Source organism: Delphinus delphis, chromosome 1 (genome assembly GCF_949987515.2).
Source record: "Delphinus delphis chromosome 1, mDelDel1.2, whole genome shotgun sequence".
NCBI lineage: Eukaryota > Metazoa > Chordata > Mammalia > Artiodactyla > Delphinidae > Delphinus > Delphinus delphis.
In genome coordinates, this window is record NC_082683.1 from 111,343,812 (window position 1) to 111,370,918 (window position 27,107).

General features: G+C 49.9%; 1 protein-coding gene across 2 annotated transcripts in view; it reads right to left on the minus strand.

The window, feature by feature from the left end:
* The window catches only part of KCNN3 (potassium calcium-activated channel subfamily N member 3), a 172,167-nt gene that overhangs the window by 110,166 nt on the left and 34,894 nt on the right, over positions 1 to 27,107 (minus strand). For both annotated transcript variants that reach the window (XM_060007923.1, XM_060007915.1), the window contains exon 2: positions 11,119 to 11,214. In XM_060007923.1, the coding sequence (XP_059863906.1) occupies positions 11,119 to 11,214 (96 nt within the window). The remainder of the gene's footprint in view (positions 1 to 11,118; positions 11,215 to 27,107) is intronic.

Consider the following 27,107-nt stretch of genomic DNA (forward strand, 5'->3'; position numbering starts at 1 on the left):
AAATGGAATTCTGCTGGATTGAATTATATTGAATTCTTTAATTCAGAGATAAACTCGGCACAGTTCATCTCTTTTCCAATTACTGGGTTTGGGAGAATTTGAGCAGTGGTGATTTTGCATCTTTTCTCTTAAAAGCAAAAAGACGCGACTTCAGCTTCCTGCTGAACAGAGACTAGAATTATCAGAATTTTCTTGGTCTTATAAATGCAATGAAAATGGTAAGGAAGTCTCCAAACACTAAAAATTCTACCATGCCTTCCAATTTCCCAAATCCTCAGAGAGTCAATTATCTTTAGCCCAGATTTAGAATCATCACACTCCCACTATGTACAACCCCCTTTATTGGCACTGCAGGGACAGTCACACAGACGATTAAGAGAAAGCATGGCCCTTGCGGAGCTTATAACTGAGCACGATGTTTCTTAATCAGGAGGAAGCCCTGGAACCCTGTGGTGCTTTCCAAACACACATCCCCAGGCAGTGGGGTTCACTAGCCTGCGGGGCCCAGACATTGCACAGGGGATCTGATGCCCATCCCTGATGGAAAACAGAAGAGATCATCACCTGAAAATAGTAACAACAATAATACAAAATAGAATGAATTAACTCTGAAAAAGTCATGGACGGTACACAGCGGCACTCTCAGGGAAACAGAATTAAGCTGAACACTCGCTCCCCAGTGACTCTGAAGAAATGGGAGTTTGTATTCATGGAAGGAAGCTGGAACTGAGCGCTGAGGAAGGGAACACGGTCACTGACTTTAATTATCCTAAAAGCTTTACAATGTCTGACCAGCTTATATTTGTAAGAGACTTAAGAGGAGTCACCTTTAAACTTTAGGATGTTGGAGCCAAAGAACTGTTCTTTCGATTGTTTGCTATTTCAAGTTCAAGGCTATATTAAGGGGACAGCCAGCTCCCTTTCTGGGCAGAGAAGCAAGGCAGTTAGGAGAAGGGACAGTTTGCTGGGACAGTCCCGCACGAGGGCCTCCTGAAGGCATACTCTATCAGTTCTTGTTATCAAAAACCGTTCATAACTACTCTCCCTACATTTTTGTCTCCTTGTCACTGAGCATCCTTCAGGCATGGAATCCTGGATACAGTCAGAGGCCCCAGAGATCATCTGATCCAATCTGCCTACTTTACAGATGACAAAACTCGGGTTGAGAGAGAAGTAGCTCATCCAAGCTCGCACGGTGATTGGTACCCCAGACAGACCAGGCCACAGGTCCCTCGCACTTTGTAAAGGGGGCAGACACTTGCTAGGTAGAAGCGCCTTGGATGGGGCAGGCTCTCGGGCTGTTTCTCTCAACACTGTCATTCACTTAGCTGCCCATGTTGGACAGTGATCTCTTGTACCCCTGAATTACAGCAGAAGCTTCCTGAGAAGCTTCCTCAGCCCCCCCTCACTTCCCAAGGTGCGGACGGTGTGTGGTTTCCAAGGTAACACACAGCTTGGTGGATTCAGCCTTCCAGCACCACCTCATCCGGCACCAGCAGGGGAGGAGGAGTGGGAAGGGAGGTGACACCACCTCCCCATTTACAAACACTGATTCCTCCCGAAACCAGTTTCCCCTCTGTCCCACTGCCAGGGTTCAGGGCAGAGGACACCCCTGACATCCTGGAGTCCTGGAGCTGAGGAAGCTTCTGGAAGACTTGGCAAGAGGCAATTGCCCGGAAGTCAATGGAGCCGCAGGCAGCTGACTCCGGAAGTCTGGGACCGGCCCTCCCGGCTGGGGCAAGTCTTAACATGCCCAGGGCAACAGTTTTCACACCTGTTAACAGACACAGCACATGCCCTGTCAAGAAGCATGACACGGGATGACATTTCCAACTGACAAAACAGAAAGTCAACACAGGCAGCTAAGAAACAGCCTTGCTGCTCCCCCAGGCACGCCAGCCCCGTGGGCTCTGGGGCCCGGAGAAAGCAGCGGGAGGCCATCGCCCCTAGGGAAGGGGCAATGTGGCAGGAAAGCCCTCTCTGGGGCAGAAAGGGTTAAAGCCAAGTGTTCAAATATTTAGCAAATAAAACCAAAATGTCACACGGAGACTGCCAGGGCTGACGTGGTAACCATGGCAATCCATGGCCAGCCACAGATCTGAGAGTGAAGAGGCTCTGGGACTGAGGCCTGGGACAAGAGGAGATGAGAGGATGGTGGGGAGGGTCACAGAGGGCATGGCCAGCCCAGCTCACAGGGGGCAGCCCGCTGAGACCCTTGACCCCTCACGATGCACAAGCCAGAGCTGTGGACTTCAGGCCAGTCTCTCAGTCTTACAGAGACTCAGTTTTCTCTTCTATGGAGCAAGGGGAATAAATCAGCCTGTCTGCCCCTCAGGCTTGTTGTTCATTCATCTGGTAACACCTATTGAATCCCTGCTATGTGCTGGGTGCTCTTGGCTGTGGGACAGAGCAGTGAATCCAAGTCAGCCTCCACCACCATGGACATACGGCCGGAGCCGGTGCAGGTGAGATACAGTGTCAGAGCCCATGTCCAGCCAACTCCTAGAAGGGGCGCCTTGCCCTGGGAGTGGGGGCAGCCAGAAGGGTTCCTAGAGGAGGAAGCATCTGTGCTGAACCCTAAAAGTCAAAGAGGTGAAGTCAGGCAGGCAAGAGGTCTGACAAGACATGTGAAAACACTCCAAAAACTACAAAGCACTAGACAAGATGAGGTGACAGCGTTGTCACCGACGTGGTTGCTAACGTGTCATCCTCTCAGCTTTCTGTCTTTGGAGGGTAGTCTGACAAGGACTCATGGCCTTTGGACTGAGCAGCTACTCACCCCCTCTTTCCTCCTTTCTCTCCAGCTGTACAGGGGCAGGTGGGCCGGTGGGAGGGCAGGCGGCGACCTCAGTTGATGCACGGTGGCCTAGCCAGGCCCTGTCCCCTGGACACACCCCCATTTCCAACTTCCCTCGTGTGCTGCCGTCTGTCTAGGGAGTGTTCATTAGCGTCGAGTAGGAGATGGCCGTGAGCTCAGCAGAGGAGGCCGCCATCCAGAATTTTCCTGTCAAGCCCTGTGGTCCTGGAGCCACCCTGGGGGCCTAGAGTTCCCTCCTCCTCTCTGTGCAGCACACCTGGGTTAAGGAGCTCATGTCCTCAGACCTAGCAGGCTGAGAGGGCCATCTGGAGGTCTTGGGATCTCAGGGGTCCCCAATCTGCTCAACTCTAAAGGAGTCCCTTGGCCACTGGCCCATCTGTGAGCCCAGTGAAGGCGATTCAAATCCATCAGCCAACCAGCCAGGGACAACCTTAGGAAATATCTACCGGGGGCCTGCAAGGACAGAGATCCCAGCCCCACCAGGGTAAGGCAGCTGCCATCTCCCCTGGAGGACAGACACACCTTCCCTTCTCTTCTCTCTCATGCCCCTGAAATGCTCCAGGCCAGTTTCATCCCAAACATACACAAGGCCTCTGCTCCCAGTGAATACGTGGCTTGGTTAGAGCCTCTTCTCTCCATGAGAGTTGCCTGGCCCACTGTGACCACACGGTATTTCACACACACCTCATACCTGGGGCTTATCAGCCTGGGTCACAGTGGATCAAGGTCTAGGACAAGCAGCTTCCAAAGGTAGGGACTGGGTCTGAATTATTTCTGGATTCTCAATGCCTGACACATAGTAGTCCTTACCTTACAGATAAGTTCAGGATATGGCTTGAGCCCACTTTCTTCTATAGGGAGAAGGGAAAGTGAGAGCACAGCGCAAGGCTCAGCCTGAACCATCGAGTCCACTCCCTGATGGGAAGACGCCCCTGACTCATTTAGCAGTGGGCCCCCAAGGCATCTGGACCAGTGACACCTCCTGCATTCCAGATGCCCCTGTTCCTGTGACAGCAGGTTATACATACCCAGGAGGATGCTCCAACCTATGGGACCATCATGCCATGGCATGTGAGCCTTTTTGCAGTGTGAGCTGTCTCTTGAATATAATTTATGTCCTACAATTTGAAGTAATTTCCCTGTCAGCTGAGAACTCTATTGCTATTTAATAAAAATATCCACTTTTACACATCTAATAACTTAAAAGTCTCCCCTTTTATTGTTCTCCTATGTTTCAAATTCATGAGGTTGAAGACCTATATTTTGTCACTATAGTTATATTTCTGTCAGATTTGAAGTGGACTAGAAGCCTCTGGAGGCCCACACCAGATCTTGATCTGATTGATGCTTTCTACTTTGAATATGGCCAAAAACCACAGACTGAAATTAATGATCTATAAGTTCCCATCCACACACTGGATGATGGGAAATCTGCCACTGCCTATGTCCTATCCTAGGTTCACAGCAGTCCCTCCATTTTAATTAGACAAACATTAATTGAGCCATGCTGTGTGCCAGGCACAGTCCTGCAGCTTCCTGCCCCTGTAGCTTCATTAAGGACACCAAGGCTCGCTCCCCCTCCCCATCCCCCCATCATGTCCCCCAGGCTCTGAGCCAGGGCACTTCCTCCCTGGGGCACTTGATCCCTTCCCCTCCTGTGTGCTCCTGGACAAGAACCTGGCCCCTGGTTATTTCCTCTCGCTCTCAATTGGCTTCTTCCTGACAGCTGCGAGACATATGCAGTCTCTCCAGGCTACACAAGCAGACCAACATCCCTCCCTCAGCACTGTGTCCTCTCCAGCTGCCACTCTGCCTTCCCTCGATTCACAGCCAAACTTCTTAGAAGACTGGCCAGTATTCAGTGTCTCCATGTTCCTCACCTCCTACTTGGTCCTCCCTTCCCCTTCCACTGCCCTGTGACTGTCACTCCCAGTGACTGTGCTGAGGAAGGACACAGTGACCTTCCCACAGCCTGGTGCAAAGGACCAGTGGGGTTCCCAACTCCTTGACCCCCCTGTGGCATAACCGACACTTCCTTCTCTGTCCCGGCTTTGTGATTCCCTCCCTTTGGGGTCTCCTCTGACCTCCCTGACTTCTCCCTCTGGGAGAAGTCTGATGTCCTCTGATGTCCCTCTGGGGACCTGTCCCATGCCTCCTCTCATCCCACTGCTCCCTGCTCATCTAGGCCTATCCTCTGCATCACCAGCCTGGAGGCGTCTGGATGCCCAGCCCCCAAACCTCAACTTCCAAAACTAACCTGGTCATCATTCCCCACCTCAGCCTCCTTCTGCGGTTTCAACTATAATGAATAGCACTCCCAGCCACTGAGTTACCCTAGCAACTGCTGGACCCCTCCTTTCCCCACAGACAGTACCTCCAACTTAATAACTGACCAAGTCTGGTCAATTCCACTTGTTCAACATCTCTTATGCACAGTCTCTCCTGCCCTGGCTCTTGTCTTACCCTGATTCAGGGTGTCACCATCCCTCATCTCGACCATGGAAACATGCTTCCAATTAGTCTTCCTGCCTCTGAAATTGGCCCTTGCAACATTTGCCATGCTGCAGCTAAAATGCAGATCTGATCATCTCTCTCCCCTGCCTGAACTCCTTCCATGGTTCTCCCTGCTGCCCACAGGACAGTTCCAAAACTCTTCAGCAAGGCAGATGAGTTCCTGCTGGTCCTGCCATGCTCCAGAGTAGACCGGCCCCACTGCCCAGGACCTTGTCCTGGAGGCGTTCTGAATGCACTCTGCAGTTTCTCATCTCAGGGCCTCTGTTCCTTTTGAGACTTCTGCCTGGGATATCCTTTCCATGCTGTGAGCCCGGCAAATACGTCCTCATTGAAGCTGAGGTGTTTTGCATGTATTATCTAATTTGATCTGCACAACAACGCTGTGGTGGGTACTATTATTAGTCCCATTTTGCAGAAAGGAGATAGACTAAGAAGCATTCAGTAACTTGCTAAAGGCTACCATACATACTACAATGTGACAAAGAACATGATTTGAACCCAAGCTGGGCTACTCTAAAATCTGTGTTCTCAGCCTCCTTCTGTCCTGCCTTCCAGGATGGCACTAAAGACATTAGAGCCATGGATTCACTCAACACTGGCAACCCCTTGGAGAAGCAAAAGTGATTTCAGGGTTTCCAGCACAGAGTACTGGGCCCCTGTCCCAGGCTCTGCACAGAGTAGACCCTCGTTAAGTACACAATGAATGAATGAATGCACTAGATGGGTAAGAAGGGTAGAGGAGGGAGGATATTGGGGGAGCAATAAAGTGTTCAGTGTCTCACTGGTCAGAATGGCCATCATCAAAAAGTCTACAAATAATACATGCTGGAGAAGGTGTGGAGAAAAGGGAACCCTCCCACACTGTTGGTGGGAATGTAAATTGGTGCAGCCACTACAGAAAACAGAATGAAGCTTCCTTAAAAAACTAAAAGTAGAGTTGCCATATGATCCAGAAATTCCACTCCTGGGCATATATCCAGAAAAGATGAAAACTCTAATTCAAAAAGATACATGCACCCCAATGTTCACAGTGGCACTGTTTACAATAGCCAAAACATGGGAGCAACCTAAGTGTCCATCAACAGATGAATGGATAAAGAAGATATTATATAGACACACAATGGAATACTAGTCAGCCATAAAAAAGAACGAAGTAATGCCATTTGCCGCAACATGGATGGCCCTAGAGATTACCATACTAAGTGAAGTAAGTCAGAGAAAGACAAATATCATATATCACTTATATGTGAATCTAAAATATAATACAAATGAACATATTTACAAAACAGAAACAGACTCACAGACATAGAAAACAAACTTATGGTTACCAAAGGGGGAATAAATTAGGAGTTTGAGATGAACAGATATACACCACTACATATAAACTGTATAAACTGTAAGGGCCTACTTTACAGCTATACAGGGAAATATATTCAATATCCTGTAATAAACCATAATGGAAAAGAATCTAAAAAAGAATATATATATAACTGAATCACTTTGCTGTACACCTAAAACTAATACAATGTTGTCAATCAACTATACTTCAATAGAAAGAAAGAAAAGAAACAAAGAGAGAGAAAAGAGAAGAAACAAAGGGAGACAGAAAGGGGAAGGAAGGGAGAGAGGAAGGGAGGGAGGGAGTTACATGTTGAGCTAGGGGTGTGCTGATGGTCCCTAAAACATGAGTCTGCAGCCTGGGGAGAGGAGGTTTGCACTGGTGATCTGTGATCACCAAACCACAGGAATAAATGGACTCTCCAAGGGAGAGTGCAGTTTTCAAAGTTTTGATAAATAACACAACAACCAATGCATTTTGCTTTTCATTTCTTTCCAGGACACGCTAGCCTGAGGAGAACAGATGCCCGGGCCTTTGAAGGCTCCGTGCTCCAAGATGCCAAGAGAAGAGGAGACCAAGGAGACACGGGGCAGCCATCCTCAAACGACAGGGAAACACAGGCACCTCTTTTCCCTACTCCAGAAGAGAGGCGGACTGAGTGGAATTTTCAGAGAGGCCCGTTTCCTCTCAGTGGAAGGGCAGACTTTCTAGAACTCACACTGCCCAGCCAGGGAGAGCCTCCCTCAAGAGGCAATGAGTCCCGGTGACAGGCCGGCCCACAGAGGCTGGAGGGGCCTCCTGCACTGGTGAGGGGTGCGCCCCCTCCTGTCACCTCTGAGGACCTACCGAGCCTCAGGTGCATGACTTGAAGCCAGAGTTTGGTTGAGAGGTTCCCAATAATGTTTCAGAGTCTTCTTTCTCAAAAACACAAGTTGTCCAAACTAATAACAAATACGAACACTATTCTAGAAGGTACGCCTAGCCTCCTGTGTGTGCTGGGCCAGGGCCAGGGCCAGGGGCCTGGATGTGAGCGACTGGGGCAGGGCTGGGGGGAGGTGGAAACACGGTCATCTGGTTCCTGCTAAAATTTAGCCAAGTGACCATTAACTGGTGTTGATGAGGAAGTGACGAGCATATCCTTAACACAGGCCGCTGACTTCACCCCACGGAGGAGAGGAGCCATACGCTCACCCTGCCCTACTTCCCAACAGATAAGCAGCAGCTGGCCTTTCCCTACTGAAGAGGCTTTCCAAGCGTCCCCTCTGGATCAGCACCAGCCATCACGCTTGGGATAACCCTCCCCCCACTCTCAGGAAGCAGGTCCCCCAGACGGCGGGCACCAACCGCAAACAGAGAATTACAGAATCGGGAGGGGAGGGGGGCGGGACGGGTGCTTAGGGTCCCCAATGAACAGATGTGGAAACTTGAGGCCCAAGACCACAGAGCTGAGTCATGGTCTAAAAGGCTTTGGAAACCAGATAGCTTGAATCCAGCATTCTTTCATTCAAAATATGCCCTGCAGACACCTGCTCTCTGTCAGACACCGTGGGTCCCTGGAAATACAAAGATTAACAGCGGGCTTCCCTGGTGGCGCAGTGGTTGAGAGTCCGCCTGCCGACGCAGGGTTCGTGCCCCGATCCGGGAGGATCCCAAATGCCGCAGAGCGACTGGGCCCGTGAGCCATGGCCGCTGAGCCTGCGTGTCCGGAGCCTGTGCTCCACGGCGGGAGAGGCCATGGCAGTGAGAGGCCCACGTACGGCAAAAAAAAAAAAAAAAAAGATTAACAGCATCATTGTCCCTGAGGGTGGGGGAAAGGATACAGAACAGAAAATCACAATATGGTCAGGTGAGTGCATACAAGGGTCCTGCTGACTGTCTGGGCCCAAACCGTTCCCATTTCCCTCTGGCAGGAGAAGGTCCCACTAGACCTTTCCAGAAGAAAGAACTTCACAGGACAGGTAAGAGGCACAGAGGGAGCCAGGTTCTGGTGACTCCCCACGTGACAGTGGGCCAGGGAGGATAAGGGGCTGGGCGGCGGGAGCTGAGAGTGCAGGAAGGGCCGGGCTAGAGCAGGGAGGAAGTCCAACCACCCGCCAGTACCGGGCAGTTGTGACAGTGACCATCTGGTGGGCACAGCTTGTACCTGGACGAGGTCCAGCTGGAAGCAGTGGGACAGAGGTCACAGGAAAGAGACCAGTTTCCACTTCATAAAGGCCCACTCTGCACTGTCAACTGTTACCCCCCCTGCTTATGAGTTGGGTGATATGACTTCCATACTTCAGATGCGGAAACCGATGCAGCCCAGAGAAGTTGTTATTGGCTCAAGGTCATTCAGGCTGAAGTGTCTGAGCCAGGATTTAATGCCACTGACTTCACTTTGTTTCTCCAAACTGTGAGTGTCAGGCCAAGACAAGTGACTGAAAAGCATCCTCTGCTGCCCATAATTAGGGTGAAGCAGAGACTGGCTATGAGCTGAGGATGGACAAAGTGTGCCCAGCGAGGTGCTAGCCTATCAGCATCACGGCCCTGCCACCAGGCCAGAACTGAGGTCACAACTGCAGCTGGGTGGGATCAGGTCTGAGAGCCAAGGCTGCAAGCCCTAGAGGGAGGTGGGGTAGGACCCCAAGAGAATCAGAGGGAGGGATGCCTGGCTCTTCCCATCCCAATGCCTGGAGTGGAAAGCAGCAGCAGTCAGGTTGAGTGGAACCGTCGTGCGGGTGTGAGGCTGAGATCAGCTCCTCTCCCCTCCCTCAAGCCTGGATCACAGATGAGTTCATGACTCTGCCTTTTTCTCTGGCCTGTGCAACCCCTCTGCACAGGTCAAGGTGATACACAGTAGTATAGACGCCCTCTAGATGAGGGTTCAGGGGCTCAGAGAAGTTGAGGAGATACATGGGTCCCACAGCTGGTTTGGGGTGGGGTGAACCCAGCCTGGAGCCCCGACTGTGACTCATGGTCCTGTCTCTGATCCTGGCCCGTTCCTCCTGCCTGTACTCCTGGCTCCTTTCTGGGGTTGACTGGACCACGGTCTGGGTTAAAGCCCACCTGCGTTGCCCAGGTCAGACCCCACGAAGGAAGCTGCTTGGTGGTGTCTGGGACTCTCAGCCTCCCCACACCTGTGACCCCCCCAGAGATTAAACAGTCCCCACCTTCTAGATTAGTGTCCTCTGGTTATCAACAGAGTGGAGGTAAGGTGGCCTGGAGCCAGGGCTCCCACACCCAGGCCAGCCGCAGAGGTCCCTGACACCCAGCGGCAAAGCAGAGCCCCTCCAGGAGCAGGAGACACTGGCCCATCTCTGCCTGTGCAGCCGCTCAGCCCAGAAACGCTGAGTGACAAAAGCGATGAGATTTGAAGTGTTTTACAGTTTACAGAGCTCTCTCATACACTCCCCATTCATCCTCACAACGACCCATAAATGGCAGAATAAAACCGCCATGTTCCAGATGAGGAAAAGTTCACATGTTCCAGTCCAGAAAGGTCTCAGGGCTGGCCAAAGACACGCTGTAAGAAGAGGTCATGGGCGAGACTCGGCCCCAGCTTTTCTGACTCTGAGTTCTGGTCTTTGTCAATTTCTTGCCTGCTGCCCAGATGTGGATCTATCTGTGCTCCTCCAGCCAAATGACAGGAGTTATATTTAGATGCGTATGCATGTGAGAAAAAACATCTGGATACTTTAGAACTACCCAGGGCCCCAGCAGAGCAGGTCAGCCTGAAGGGCCCAGTGAGAGGCAGACCCATTGTCATGAGAAGATGCTACAGATATGCTCACTCCTGCCTGCCGTTCCCAGCCCAGGTCGAACCATCCTCCCTACATCGGCCAAACTGGAGTGCACCCCAGAGGTTAAGCCAATACCTCTCTGGGTGCCAAGTGACTCCTGGACAGCAAGAAACAGAGGCCCCTTCAACTACAGCAGATTCTATTCTATCTAGAAAATGTCTCCTCCCTGGCAGAGTCCCGTGGGAGTAAAGTCTACACCAGTCAGAAATACAGATTCCCGGTGGTGTCTGGTGCAGTGTGTGTGTGTGTGTGTGTGTGTGTGTGTGTGTATGCAGGGGCACAGCAGGCAGGTCTGTTTCACTTGGGGGACTCAGTGGCTCAAGTTCAGAAAGGATCCAGCAAGAGATAGAAAGGGCAAAGCAAGTCTCACCGTAGAATGGTGCAGAATGAAAATTCTAAGCAGGACTGCCCCCCAACTCATGAAGTCGTGTTTGCCTCTGGGATCCCCACTTGAAGATAATGTCACAGTTGTTCTAAAGCCACAGGGCAGCCTCACAATTCCCTCTCCCACGAGGGTCCAAAACAAAAGAGAAGATCCACAATCTCAGATACCTTTTGCTGAAATCACCCAAGTAGCTACTGAAAGGGTAGGTTTGGGAGGGGGGACGGGCTCAGCCTGGAGCAAAGGAATAGCCCCTGCATGAAGGGGTGTGGGCGAGGGCACCTACCTGGACTTCACGTGTGTGATAGGCGATGATCAAACCCAAAAGGATGATGGTGGACAGACTGATAAGGCATTTCAGGGCCAATGAAAACATGGAATCCTGCAGGAGAAAGGGAAAGAGAGGATTAGGGAAATCCGGGATGGAGCATCTCATTTTACTCTGAGGCTGTGTTAAGGGGTGGGGGTGAGGGGCAGTGAAGGCAAAGGAAAGACTGTCACCAGCGCCTCCTGGGAGCGGGATACAGCACAAAGGTAGCCTGAGCCCCGAAAGTACCTTGGGCTGGGCCCTGGGCCGGCTCCGTCTCAGCAGCTGCCCTCTGAGCCTCTGTTTTCTAGGGTTAAATCATATTTGCATTCCTGCGATGAACCCTGCTTGGGCGTGATGTATTCTGTTTGTTATACATGCCTAGATTCAGTTTGCTGATGTGTTGTTTAGAATATTTGCCTCCATGCTCAGAAGTCACATGAACATAATTCTTTTCGATGCTGCTGTTATATGGTTTGGGCATCAATACTGTGCCAGCTTGAGCCTCTCTTTTCTCTTAACAAACCTGAACCAGAGGCTTCCGAGGTCCCTTCCATCTCTGACAATGCAGAGCTCTTTCAGGAATGAATGAGAATGTCCTGGCAGCAGCTCTCATCTCCCGTTTCAGGGCCAAGGGCGGGGAGGGAAGCAAGGGTGGCAGAGGAGCTACTGGAAAGAGAAGGGGGCCGAGCACAGGAGCAGAGAGGGGTCCTGGGCAGGAGAAGGGCCCTGAGGGTCCCTCCAGCTGAGGCTGGGGGAAACAGGGTGGGCCACTTGCCTTCACTGCAGTCCTCCAGCCCCAGGGCAGCTTAGGGGACCCACGTGGTTAGCAGCAAGAGCTCTGGGACCAGCCAACAGAATCCAAACCCTGACGTAGCCACTTACTAGCCACGTAACCTCAGGCTGCTCACTCCATCTCTCTGTGCTCAGTTGCCTCAGACATCAGATGGGGACAACATCAGTACCTACGTCTCAGGGCTGCTGTGAAGGATAAAGGCATTTGTCTATGTAAAGTGCCTAGCCCAGTGCCAGGCCCTGTGAGGGCTGGCTACTATCATCTACCTCACCTCCTCTACAGGGCTGGTGCCTCCTGGGCATTTGGAAGCCAGGGAGTAGAGGCAGCTCCCAGTCCCAAAGGAAGGCAGGAACACAGCCCTGAGCAAAGGCAGCAGAAAGCCAGGCAGTACTTCCAAGCACTGTGTTGTGGCTTCACGTATCCTGAGAGAGGCACGCCACATGAGAAACAGCCCCCATGCTCCAGAATCATAACATGCCTGATGTCTGCAAAGCACCTTACAGTTTACAAGGTGGTTTCACATCTTGTTCTCATCCATCCTTGAGACAGCCCTTGGCCTCTGGCCCAGCTTTATAGATATTACAGGCAGAGGCTCAGAGAGGTGAGTGGCTCATACCAGAGTTCAAAGCCAAGACCTCTGACTCTCAGCCTGACTCCCAGCCCAGAGCACTGCCCGCACCCCTCAGGCCCACTCTCAATGGGAAACAGTAAAAATGTGAGAAGTGCCCATTTACACAGACCCAAATGACTACATAAGACGATAATGGAAGGTGTTTCGAAGGTGAGATATGATTAATTACCACATGAAACCTACAATAGAGCTAGGGAGGGAGACATCACGGTCCAAGAAAGCAAGCTTTCAGAGACAGAGGGAGAGGTGGCTGAGATCTCCAGCATTGGGGGGGAGGGGGTGTCCAATATGGCAGCCACTTAGAGTCAGTGGAGGGCTTGGACTTAAACCCAGGACTCCCAGATGCCCAAGTCCCTGTTCTCAACCACCCTCTGCAGGCTGAGATGGAAAGAAAGCAGCTCTCCCTGGTGTCTGCCAATCTACCATTCATTTATTTGATATCGTTTTGGGGCCCACTCTGTGCCAGACACAAGCTAGTGCTGGGGACCCAAGGGAGAACTAATGAAGGAGCTCATTCATTCTTTCTTTCTTTCATGACGATTTCAACAACTTCTCATTTCTTGAGCACCTGCTAGATGTCCAACAGTGTGCTGGATACTGCAGGATATTTATAGAGGGCCCCTGCCCACCACAAGTTTCCAATCTGGCTTATACACAAACCCCAGCTTTCTACACTATACAGGATCATCCAGCTGTGGGGAAAATTCTCCATTCTGCCCTGCCCAGAGACAACAGTCTAAGCATAATCCACTTTTCATTTAGCCTCTTGCATGTTCTACACTTAATGAGAGCAGCCTGCAATCATCTACTCAGTGCACATGCACAGAGGTGCCTTGGGGGGTATTCTGCTGCTCCAGTTAAGGGCCCAAAGGAAAACAGAACACAGTTCCAGCCCTCAGGAAGGTTCCACTCTTCGAAAGCACTATTGGATGCCTGAAACACCACCCAAAGCGCAAGACCGACTGGGGCTGAAGAGAGCAGGTGGTGAATTCAGGGACACTCAGATACTTTTAGGACAAGACTACCTCCCTATAGGAATCAACTGGGGACAGATCATGATGTTTTTGAGCCAGAAATGACCATAACTTTCTTCTCAAAGGGGTCTGACATCTGGGGAGCATCATGCCTCCCCAGGGAAGGATTTGGGATCGGCTGTGCATTTCAAACTTTAATTTGTTTCTTTTGGCAGAAAGTAACTGAAATCAGAATCCAAGTCTATTTCCAACATTTTTAGAGGAAGAGGTGAAGGGAAAGGGGCCAGATGCTGTCTCTTCTCCTTTGAGCTTCTTCCTTTTGTTCTAAAACTCAAAGCCTTTACATAAGAGTCAACTCCACCTGCTTCTTCATTTTGGTCAGTGAAATCTCATCGGCCAGTCCCAGCCCCATAGGGAGATGAGTGTGCACTGGATCAGTGGGAATGCTCATTACTTCACAGATTTCCTTGCATTCTCTATCAATCACATGTCAATAAAAATTAAACCATCAACCATTTTTAATAGCAGGAAAATACGTCAAAGAAGTCTGGCTGGATTAGAAATGTTTTCTATTTGTTAAAATGTTGAATTATCATCTTTTCTTTTCTGTCTGAACTCCACTGAAGCTTGAAATTGATATGGTTCTTTGGGTGATGGCAGCAACTCAGGGCTGGCTAATTAGCTGCCATACACCACATGTGTGTATGTACACACACCTGCTCAGCCCCCACTCACTGCTATCCAAGGGCCAAAGGGACTCATAGGGCTGGAAGGGAGTCCTGTGGTCAACTGGTCAACACTTCTCTCCTGCAACTCAGAATTTTTCAATAGAGTAATAGCCTTAATACACAGGAATGCTTAAGAATTATATCCCAACAGATGAGAGTTGTTTTTTTAAGCCATTTATTCCTAAATGTCCCAAAATATTAGAGTGGGTAAGTAAATTGGAGAATAGCCAGTGATGGAACACTATGTTGCCACTTAAAGCCACTTCTGCAGAGAATATTTGAAGATATCAGGAAAGGATCATGATATAGTATCAAGTCAAAAACCCAGACCCCAAAACTGTTAATATGGTATATTTCCAATTATTTTTTAATTTTTTACTTTTTTAATGTAAAAAAAGACTGCAAATATATAGTGTCATTCTATAAAGTGTCAGGGTACTCAGTTGTATTACCTCTGATGATCTGAGTACAACAGGTGCTTAATAAGTGCTTCTTGAAACTACTTAATAATAGTACTTTTATTTTTACCTAACATTTATTAAGTACTGACTACATACCAGGTCCCAGACTATGCCTTCTATACAGATTACTTTGCATTCTCACCCTACAGATGAGGTCATAATGTCTCCATTTTACTGATTAAAAAACAAAACAAAACAAAACAAAACTGAGGGTCATAGAGACAAAGTGACTTTTCCAAGGTCATACAGCTAGCCCAGACTTTAGCTATATATCAGGTTTTTCTATATACCACGCTTCCCCCCTGCCTTCAAAACGAACTAGGCTCCCGTGTGAGATAGTGAGTTCCTGACACCTTAGTAGAGGCTGGCTACAGCCATCAGGGGTGCTGTAGAGGAGATTCCTAGCAGGGAAGGAGGGTGCACCACATTCCTGCAAGATGCCCCTATCCATGTGGTCCTGTTCTGTTCCAAGCCATGAGCCAGCCCTTCACAGATCTGTGACTTGTTGACGACAACAACCCGTTATAAAGCGCTACTGTAGGGGTCTACCATGCAAGGTGGACATCGTCAACCCACTCTTACAGAGAAGAAGACTGAGGCGCCAAGAAGTTACCTAATTTGTCCAAGGACATGGCCAACCAATGGCCAAGTCAGGACTGAAGAAGCCAGGATTTACTCCAGATCATCTACTTCCAGGTTCTGTGCCCTGCCTGTGCACCAACACCCCACCTGCCCGGCTGGTCAGGCCTTTCCAGCCTCCAATTTCTTCAGTGAGGCTTCTCAGAACTGCTCTAGCCCTTCCTCCCCGAGGCTGTGCAGACTGTGATGGAGTGTGTTCCCAGCTTCTGAGCCAGCCATATAAATTGCTCTCCCGGCCGCCCTGTAGCTTCCAAAGACAAGCCAGAATTGTAATGATTATGGTAGATTTTCCAGAGACTTTGAAGTTCTAAATGTATTATATTGTTTGGAACATTTGAAAATAACAGAAAACCATGCAGGCAGAGTCCTAGAGGGGCATAGAACAGAAGTTAAATACCAGGTAGAGATGTGCAGGTGCCTTCCCCAAAGTGTGTGTGTGTGTGTGTGTGTGTGTGTGTGTGTGTGTGTGCACGTGTGTGCGTGTGTGTGTGTGCGTGTGTGTACATATGTGATCCATTCATGATCTTTGTCACTGGCTGGAACCCCCAAAGGGGAAGAGGTAATATCATCTAAAGTCTGTATCTACTGAATTAAGATTTACATTTTGTGCATTCGACTTGGGAAATAATTGATTTAGAAATCTTTTCAGTTTAATAAGGTCAACTTTTCCTTCAATTTCATGGAGAGGCTCCAAAATTGATTGACATTCAGCATCAGCTTAGTACTGTGGCTCTGTAATGGTTGTCCTAATTAGACACTCTTGCTAATTAACGCTATGCAAATTAAAACCAGCCCCTTATCCACTGGCCAGGAAGACTGCATTCGTGATTGCTGTTCTCTGCGGAGACGGAGCTTCTTTCCTCAACCTGGTGCTTTCATACCAGCACCAAGCCCCTGCCTTCCTCCTTCCTCTGCTCTCATCCTGACTCTTTCTCATAATCTCTCATTCTCGTCCACTCTCCACACCTTTCACCCTCATGCTCATCTCTTAGCTCAGGCTCATGGTCCCAGGTTGAGCTGCCTGATTTAAGCTGCCTGGCTCTTCCTGGCATTCTCAGAGTGACTGCCCAGCCTGGTTCCTACCAGAAGTCAGCTACCAGAATCCTATTTTGGTCACTCATGGTCCAGAATGGAATCACTCAGACCCTCTGCGTCCTTGGATGTCCAACTTGCAAACAGGGGAAACAGGCAAAGCTGTCACGATGGGGTGGGAGGGTGGACCCTGGGGGCTTCAAAGGGCACCTGGATCTCCGACAGGCCTGAGGAGGGAGAAGTTCCAAGAAGCCAGGGTGCTTCATAACTAAGAGGTCTCTGGAGCTGGGCCCTGGGCTTGCCATCAGAGGGCCCAGAGGGTCTGGGCCTCCTCCACGGTAAATGCCTGGCTTTGGACAAGCTGCTTCACTCTTCTAGGCCTCAATACCCCCAGTAAAATGAGACTCTTGGACCAAATAGCCCCTGAAGCCTAATGGCCGATGGCACTGGGCGCACACTGGCCATGACACATACACAGGTCATAGGGACACTCCCAATATTTCTTTCTTTTTTTCTCCTTTTCTCAGGCATTTCTATACATGATAAAATTGTGAGTGTGAAATAGTCAGCAACAAAACTCACTCATGCCAACTTCTCCTCAAATAGAACGAGATAGCTAACAAAGAAAATTACCATTGTCTCTTTCTAAATAACATGGGATTTGGAACCAAAAGGCCAGAATTCAAGTCATATCTTTGCTGCTCACTAGCTATGTGACACTGGACCTGTCACTTAACCTCTCTGGGCCTCTGTTTCCTTCTCTGCAAGCCAGATGTAACAGGACCAACTCTCACAGATACTGGAGGGTAAAGTAAAATAATGCATATGAAAAAACTCATTCTTTTTTCACACACAAAAGAGCTCACATTCTCTTGTAGCCAAACGCCCTTTCTCTTGCTGCACAGATGTCAGTGCAGGTAAACTCAGCTGGTTCTCAGTCAGGGGCTGCTGAATGCACCTCCAATATCAGCATTTTAGGGTTGCAACAATTTACAAAGATGCTCCCCCAGGCATTTCAGAAAGATAGCTTTGGCGTCCTGCAATGGGCCAAACATTCATTCACTCATCCATTCACACTATAAATATTTACAGAGCACTTAACTATGCCCAGGCCCTGTGCTGGGTACTTGCAAAACGCCAGGGATTCCCCCACTCCATCCACCCCCAGTCCGCTGAGCCTGAATCCCACCTGGCAGACAAAGGGCAGAGGAGTAGGGCCTGGAAGAAATGGGCAGGAAGCCCAGGCTGAGAGAAAAGACCTACAAGTAGCTCCTTGAATGACCAGGACCAGAAGAGGCGACCCTAGAGAGGCAGCTGAACCCAAACTGACCCTACATCCTGAATGTGAAGTGAGGAATACAGACTGACCCAAGGCCAAAGGAGCTTCAGAGAGTACCTTCTCCCCAAAGATGCTGTTTGCTAAGGATGCGGGCTCTCTCGGCAGACAAGGAGGGCATGAGACCTTCTTCTGCTCAATGACCACCAGGGCTGAGCATCATCCTGGGTCCTAGAGACCAAGCTCCAGGCACCTTCCACCTTCCTGAGCTCTCTGTGTGGGTGTCTTTACCAGGTCCCAGGGGCTGTCTCTCACCGCCAAGATGGAAACCCCAGAAGGGCAGGATTTCAAATTTGTTTGTCCACTTCTACATCCTGGCACCTCAGACATTGTCCGGCACATAGCAGGTCAATAAGTATCAGTTGAATGATGAATATTTGAATGAAAGGAACAAAATTTTGAGATGTGTCAAGCAGGTAGACACTTCCTTCCTGAACTCCCAAATACAGCTAAAGGAACATGATAAAAATAACAGCCTACATCTACTGTGCGCTTACCATTGCCAGGCGCTGTTGTAACTGCTTTAGATCCTCGGAACAACCCCATGCGAGGCCCGGGGAGGTTCCGTCACTTGCCCACCATCCCCAAGCAAGGACAGAGTAGAGGTCAGATTCCAACCCAGGCAGAAGTTAGACCCAAAGGTCTGTGCTCTCTCCACCCAGAGAGTCTCATGACACACGGGCTGCCTGTCATCGGAACATCGTCTTCCATGCCCAGTCTTCCTGGGCAGGACTAATCTCCCCATCTCACCCCACTCTCTGATGAGGCCCCAGTCATGTCACCATTAAACCCCGGTCACTCAGTAGCATGACAGACAGTCAGCAGCCTGACGTCAGGGCTGGGGGTCTGCATCGTTGTTGCAAGTGCAGCCCAGACCAGGCCTGGTATGGGGCGGGCAGGCAGGAAATGCTTGTGGAGTGAAGGATGCCAACGGTCTCAAAATGAAACTCATAAAGTCAAGTTGGCCTGGGCCATTTCTCTGTGGCCCTCCACTTTGTCACTCCCAGAGGAGATGGCTGAGGGATATCATGCAGTTAACACAAGGGCATTCGGGTCTGAGTAGAGGGTGGCCTGGTAATGGTTAGTGAAACCAGCACAACGACCAGGACACCAATTAAGAAGACATCATCCTCCCCAGGCCTCGGCCCTCCCGCTGTGCGATGACCCAAGGAGGAAAAAATGGTCATTTGGGAGACCACGCTACCAAAATATCAAGTCAGATGGGTCACCCCTAAGGCCACAAACATAATTCCAATTAAGGAGATGATTTCCTTTACAAGGTCTGAGCAGAGGGGAAATGGCATATCATGAATTCTCTACTGCATGCTTGCTTATAATTTAGCTTCCTGCCCACTTACAACATTGGCAAAGATTCCATGCAATTCAATCAAAATGTTTTATTATATACTTGCCATGTGCCAGGCACTGTGCTAAGTGTAGGAGGCAGGAATACACATGATGAGGTCTTTCTGAAGGCAGTTTGGGGCTTGCTTCTCCTAAAGTAGCCAAGAGCTGGCCTACTAGGACTCTTCCAACATGAAATAAGCACTTAACAAATGTTTGTTGGGTGAATGAATGTGGAAGGGTCAAACTTTTGAGCTCTATACCAAGGCAGAATGAAACCAGAGGGGGGTTGAGTCTCCTCACCCCATCAGGGAGTATGCAGGTGGGAAGGATGCCCACCAGGCACCAACAGCCCAGGCCATTCTAGAACTGAGGGACCTTGACCCCCAACCCAGAATAATTTAATCAAATCTCTGCAGGTGAGGCCTGGACACTGACATTTAAAAAAATATTTCAGCGATTCAAATGTGCAGGCCAGGGATGAGAAATCCTGCTCTAGGGGCACAAGAAAGAAGTGCAGAAGGCTGGGGCTGACATCATAGCCTTGAGGAGACTCTGTTGAACAGTTAGTCATATGCATAAGCAGTGGAGCTCCTTACAGTTAAAAGGAAATGTAAAAGCCATCTAGTTAAACGGCTCATGACTCTCCTCTGTAAGATTCCTGGCATATAGTCATTCAGTCTCTGCTTGATTACCTCCAGGGACAGGGAACTCACTTCCTATCAAGGCAGCCTATCTCTATGTTGGAAAGGCTCTGACTTTTTCACAGATCTGGCTTCAGCTTTCTCAGGTGCTTAGCCCCCAATAAAGCTAAACAAACAAATGCCTCTGTGAAGCCTCACTCTGATTTTGGCATCATATGTGCCTATGCAGAAGTCCTCAATAAGTGAGCACCTCCCCAAGACAAATACCAATAAAAATATAGACACCAGGCCTGGAGGTCAGCTCATCCCCACCCTTCATTCTACATGAGGACACTGAGGCCCAGTGGGGCTGGCTCGGCCCCTATCAAACACCAGCCTGTGTTGAAGCAAAGCTTAGAACCTGGGTATTGGGTCCCCCAGGCTTATGCTCACGGGGTGGGCATCCCTGCCCACCCTGTCTCCCCTGTTTCTGAAGATATAACAACTCTAAATTTATCTGTTCTCCAAAAGCCTAGATCCCTATCCTGGAAGTCACCTCCAAACCTCTCACGTAGCCACTTTATTTCCTTCTCCAATAAACAATCTGCTCCTGATTACCTTTCATCCTCCTCTGCTTGTGGAATGGAGCGCTCTTGGCCAGTCAGCAATTACATCACTCTTGTGGTGCCAAAAAGCCCATACGGCCTTCTCCAGCTTTGATGAATGCACACCTGTCACTATGCATCTCATTCTGAAGGTCCCAGCCCCTGCCATCATCTTGGGAGAAGCACATACTAAAGGTCTCTTGTCTTAGTCGCAACATGCATCCTGGCAACCTGGGGGGGGTCCTCAATTACAGAGAACCACTTAATCTTTCTTCACCCCCGAGGTGTGGCACAGCCCTGCTGGAAGGCTGCTCAGTTTGCCATCACCATGATGGGTTCTCCTTGCAAATATCCACTGCTACCCTCACCAAGACCATGGTCCCCATATTTCCTCCAACTTGCAGGAGCCCCCCTTTTTTAATGTTCTCGAATGCTGGAGACAAATAACTGTGCTTTCTGGATGGCTTGCTTTGAAGTTGTTTTCTTTTCTCTTATTAAAACCTGTCTGGCCCCCAAACCAATAAAACAGCAGGAAATCACTTTGCTCTGCAGAAGGCTGTGTGTGAACACTGGGTTCCCAGCTAGAACCGAACCAGCCCAGACAGGGCTTGACCTAGGACTGGGCTTCTCTCTCCCCATCCTGCCCCAGGACATACACCAGACTCCTGGATTCTCTGCAGGAGCTGTGGTCAACCAATTGCAATGAACTGGGTAAATGCATCTTCAGATGGATAGAATCTGAAATAAGAATTCTCACCACCTGACAGCCACAGAGAAGCATGTGTTGGTTTTAAAGACACAAAGCAAGGCCTACAGACTACCCCCACCCTTCATCTCTCGGCCCCTTCACCCCCCCCCGCAGTTCTCTTCCCTCTTTTCACCCTCCAGCCCCTGCCTCTCTCCGCACCAGAGGCTGCTGCGGTGGCAGAAGCAACACCATGATCCCACCTACACCTTCCAACCTCATCAGAGGTTTCCACAACCCACTTCTCTGCCTACTCCCAGCCTGGTGTCCAGAGGCAAGACCACTTCCATCCCCACGCAGGGCACAATCAACCCCTGAGCCTGGCAATGTTTGGGCCAAATGAAAATTTTAAGACGCCTAGAAATCACATATGGTGAGAAAAACAACCGCCTGGCAGGCTCCACAGACATCTCTGAAGGCTGGAGCTTCCCGGATCAGGAACAGCCCTGTCCTGTGTTTCCCCTGCCACGTTTCCAGGCTTCCCAGAGCAGCAGCCTGAGGACAGCATCACCCTCCTTCCACTTCCACACCCGCATTCTTGCCAGTAAACGTGAGACAGCAAGTCCTCCAACCCAACGCACAGACTCAGCTGGAAGGGGCCTCCTGGGCCGTCTAGTCCAACTCCCCCACTTTACAGGCAAGGAAATGGGGGCCCAGAGAGGGGCTCTGTCCTAGCCAAGGCCACACAGCAGTAACAGAAAGGGCTAATCTTGCCCTGAGTCTTCTGAGGCCTGGGCCAGTGTTTTTCCCACGTCCCCACTCTGCCTGCCCGTCAGTCGCATACTCCTGAAAGGGGCAGCACCCCTGTCTGGTTCCTCTCCCACCCTTCTGCAAGTCCTCAGTTCACGTTTGGGGAATGAATGTTTCTTCTATGGCTCTCAAGGGCAAATCAGGAGAAATAATAGTCACCTAGTCCGGGTCCTCCGTCTTCTTCTTGCCTAAAACTCTAAAAGCTTAAACATAAATAAAGGGAAATGGTCTGGAAAAATAACCAGTTGGCATGGAACAATTGGCATTTCAGAGCTGCATCAGAAGTGGAAATACTGTTTTTCAGAAATTCAGCACAGCCATGAGTTGTTAACTCCTAGCCATTTGGCACAAGCTTTTCGATTGTTTGGATGTGATGGACGATGTTGATAGAAGTGGTGGAGACCAAACACGGCTATTAATAGGCTGAACGTGGCACTTTTATCTCTCTCTCTTTCTCACTCACTAGCTCTGTGGCACCAAACTGTTGCCAACCCGCCTACCTTTGGCTCTGAGGTGCCATCACCTCCAGCAACAGGGCACCACAGGAGCCGTGTTTCCTGCCCATGTCCGAGCAAGTTCGTCCTCGAGCCTAAAAGGCCAGGGCTGCCGGCCAACGTGGGCTGCTCGTGTGTGCAGAGCTTCAAGGGAATCACAATGCCTGAAGCTTCCTTGGGTGCAGTCCCCAACTCGCACAGAGCAAGCAGTAGATTATCACAGTTTAGGGGAGTCAGGAAGCTCTCAATTCCCCCACGTATTTCTCTTATCCACCTCCTCCCTGCAAGAATTTGAGGCAACCCCGATCTCAAGGCTGGAACACATCTGCCCTACTTGGCCCAAGTCAGAACTGTTTCAAGGCAGAAGGATCCCCACGGTTCCCTAAAGGATACTGCTTCTGGAAACTCTCTCCAGATTCAAACTCTACAAGGATTTACTGAGTACCTATGACATGTCAGTCTCTGAGCCCACCCATTTTCATATAGGATCTCACTTAATCCTTACAAGGAATTATTGTCCCCACTTGACAAATGAGGAAACTGAGGCACACAGTGATCACACAATTAGCTGAGATCACATGATTAGTAAAGGGAGGAGTCTTCTGATTCCGAGTTCAGGACTGGAGAGGACCCTGGCAAAGGCCCTGTTGGGAAGTGTGCCCTGCACTCTCCATGGGTATGGTCACTTTGCTGCAGCTCTTCTGAAGCCTGAGCTGCTGGGTCTCTCCCTCTGAGCACCACGTGTTTCCCCAGCCCCAGAGCTCCCTGATCCTGGCCAGCTGTCCTCAACCTGCATTGGCTCAGCCACCAGGGAAGCCATGGCAAAGATCAGAGCTGGACTGGTTTGTCTCTAGCACTATTTTTAATATCCATTAAATGACAGTAAAAATCCTTTCTTCCTTCCAGAGTTATTGTAAAGACCAAATCATAACTGTGGAAATGCTCAGCCACCTAGGGATTCCCAGAAGCTCAAAACAGTCTATGCACATGTTGACCATACATATCCAGGTTTGCTCTGGGGAGACCCGCTTATGTCTGCTGTCTCGTATAATTATTAATATGAGTAGCAATTATTAATATCATACTCTCAAAAGTGTCCCCATTTAGACAGTGAATATGTAGAGTGAATCACACGATCACTCTACGTATGTAGCATTTGCTGCCTTAGGGTCTGAGGGAACTGGGGGCTCCTCCCTGCCCTCTGGCCTCCATGTCTCCCAGCTCCCACACCCACCTTGTCCAGTGGGAGGGGTGGTGCTCAGTGCTGCAGACCCTTGGCCAGGGTCCCTGCTACCAGGCTCACGGACAGGTATCATTTTGTTAGATCAAAGTAATTATTAGTAGACAGTTTTTAGCAGGGCAGTGTCACAGTGCCTGGATTAACTGCAATTATAGGTCACTCCTTTAAGGTTTATTCCATCAATTATGGACAATCTCAGTCACGTGCCTAGCTGCCTTAACCCTTTGTGGCTTGAATTCCTCAGCACAGAAGAGGCTGTAACCATGGAGAAGGCTGAATATATTTGCTACTGAATCATTGCCCTGTGGATGTCAGTCTAGAGCCTCCCCGCTTATGAGGCGCTTTCTTGCAGTTTCCTATTTGATCTCTGAGAGATAGGGAGAGCCACTCCCATCCCACAGATGGGAAAACTGAGACTTGGAATATTTAAGCAATTACCCAAGGTCACACAGCTAGGAACACCAATTCTTAGAACACTGTGTTGTCAAAACATTGTTTTCTTTAGCAATCAATGAGTGTGACCTGCACCGGAACCCTTCGGAATGTGACCCTTGAGCTTCAGTAGTCTGACCCGGCCCCAGGGCGAGGCATATGGGACAGCATCTGAGGGCATCCAGAGGCAGGCCTGCCAAGGAGTCAGTCCAAAGCACCAGATGCTGCATGCTCACCATGCAGAGTCACCCTGCACCGGGAGCAATTCAAGCAGCCTTACTGTCAGAAAGAAAAAGAAAAGAAACTCCAAGAAGAAAATGTCCACACCAGAAAAATATACAAACATGGAGACCCAGAACCTTCCTTCTCCCACTGTTCAGCAAGGAGAGTAGCCAGAAGGCACCTCTTGCTAGCGAGGGGATGGCAGGACACCCACAGGCCCCAGACACCTAAGGGTGTCTCAGTGTTGAGATGAGAGAAGCCAGGGGAACACTTCCTTCTACTTTCAGAGCCTTTATTTGGGCTCCTGCCCCATATCTACTATGCCCTGCACCGGTCACAGAATGCTAGTTCAAAGATCTCCAAGATCCCACGGTCCAAAGCCCCATTTTACAGATGGGGAAACTGAGGCACCACACAGGAAGTGCCCTGCCTATGACCCAGCTTGCCAGGGCCGAGCTGAGAGGGAGCGGAGGGCCTTCCCCTCTGCTGGGTTCTTGCTGCCCGTGGCTGTGAGCTGCCACAGGGAACTGGGGGGCCGTCTGCTGTGTCTCTCGTGGGAAAGTTTGCTGCTTCCTTTCTTCCATCTCTCTCTTTCCTCCGCCCTCATCTCACTCTCCTCAGCCACATTTTTTCCCTCTTGCATTATTTCTATTTCCCTGTTTTCCAGAAACAGGGTTTAAGACTGTCAGCTAGAGTTTCTAGGTCTGAATTGAACTCACTGTGCTGGAGCCTCCAGGCTCCCACTGGGTAGTCACCCCAGACTCTCTAGGCTGCTTTGTGGCAGGGTCTGGGTCCTATTTGTCTCTCTCTCCCCATTACTTCACACAGGGCCTGGCACATAGTAGTGGATACTCAGTAAGCACTCGAATGAATGAATGAGTGAGTGAATGAATGAAATACCATGCCAAATTCCCAAGGAGAGGAGAATCAAGCAAAGTGATTCCATTACAGGTCTCATCATTCAGGTAGTAAATAGCACTTAGAATTGGGGGAGGGGAGGGAGGGGAGTCTGAGTCACCTTTAAATTCCTCATTCCACTGACTAAACAGATACTTATTTGTTTAGAATCCATTGTTTAAGCCTTTAAATATAACAGCTGTGATCAAAGACCTAGGAAAACAGAAACTGCAGCCAAGCTCTCCCCCCAGGCTCCTCAGCCTGGAGAAGCTCTAGGATCAGAGCTATAACCCTGCAAAGGCGGTGGAACAAATGATGCTTGTGAGGAAAACCTGTCTTTCCAGCCACAGCCGTTTTCAATTCTGCAGAAGTGGCTTGCGGGTCCCTGAGAGGAAGAGCAAATGCTGGGGCTCCCAGACAACCACTGCAGTTGATGACTTGCTAAGCTTTTAAAACCCGGGTCAAAGCAAAGGAAAAAGACTGTACAGGCCAAAGGCACTGACATCTCTCCACGCAGATGTCCCTGGCTTCCGGGCGGTGACTCCAAATCAGCTGCCTCTTGTCACTTGGGGCCAGGTGGACTGGGGGCGTGGGGAAGGGTTAGGCCCAGGGGAATGAATTGCTTCATTGAAGAAACCCAGCTGGGCCCAGGACTGTGAGTTGTGGGGAGCCAGGTGGGCTGGGGCAGGGGTGGGGGGCACGGGGAGGGCACGGAGAGAAGGTATTCCTGCAGGGCTGGAAAACGCCAGGCAACTGTGAGCTATGAGGGTCAGAGGTGCACATTCTTCCTGGAGAACTCACCCCTCTCCGTCCAGCTGCCACCAGCTGCTGAGCAAGGTGGGACAGCCAGGAGACATGGGTCAGGTGGCCAGAGGTAGACAGACAGGTACGGAAGAAAAGGTGTGGGCGTCAAAAACAGAGGTGGTCATGGGTGTGGAGAGTGTCAGAGCTGGGACAGTTCTTGGAGTCTTCTCATCTTACAAACCAGGACACTGAAGCCTAGACCTGGCTGAGGTCAATCAGCTGCTAGGTCCAGATCTAGAATCTAGCTCCCTAGACCCCCTACTCCAGTGCTCCTTCTGCCACACCATGTAGACTCCACAGCAGTTAATATAAAACACGAACTGTGCTGAATGGGAGAAAATATTTGCAAACCATATGACCGATAAGGGGTTAATATCCAACATATATAAACAGCTCATGCAACTCAATGTCAAAAAACCAAACAACTCGATTTAAAAAATGGGCAGAAGGCATTGACAGATGAATGGATAAAGAAGATGTGGTACATATATACAATGGACTATTACTTAGCCATAAAAAGGAATGAAATCGGGTCATTTGCAGAGACGTAGATGGACCCAGAGACTGTCATACAGAGTGAAGTAAGTCAGAGAAAAACAAATATCATATATTAACACACATATGTGGAATCTAGAAAAATAGTACAGATGAACCCATTTGCAAGGCAGAAATACACACAGATGTAAAGAACAAACGTATGGACACCAAGGGGGGAAAGTGGGGTATGGGGTGGTGGTGGTGGGATGAACTGGGAGATTGGGATTGACATATATACACTAATATGTATAAAATAGATAACTAATAAGAACCTGCTGTATAAAAAATAAATTTAAAAAAAAGGGGCTTCCCTGGTGGCGCAGTGGTTGAGAGTCCGCCTGCCAGTGCAGGGGACACGAGTTCGTGTCCCGGTCCGGGAAGATCCCACATGCCGTGGAGCGGCTGGGCCTGTGAGCCATGGCCGCTGAGCCTGCGCGTCCGGAGCCTGTGCTCCACAACGGGAGAGGCCACAACAGTGAGAGGCCCGCGTACCGGAAAAAAAAAAAAAAAAAAAAAAGGGCAGAAGGACGGCGGGCCACATTGGCCGGTCATGGCAGCGTGGAGCCAGGCCGCGGCAGCGCCTCTGCTCAACAGAACCCGCCGCCTTCCTCTTCTCCTCTGTGCTCAGCGCATGTTTGCCTCGCAGACTGAGGGGGAGCTCAAAGTGACCCAAATTCT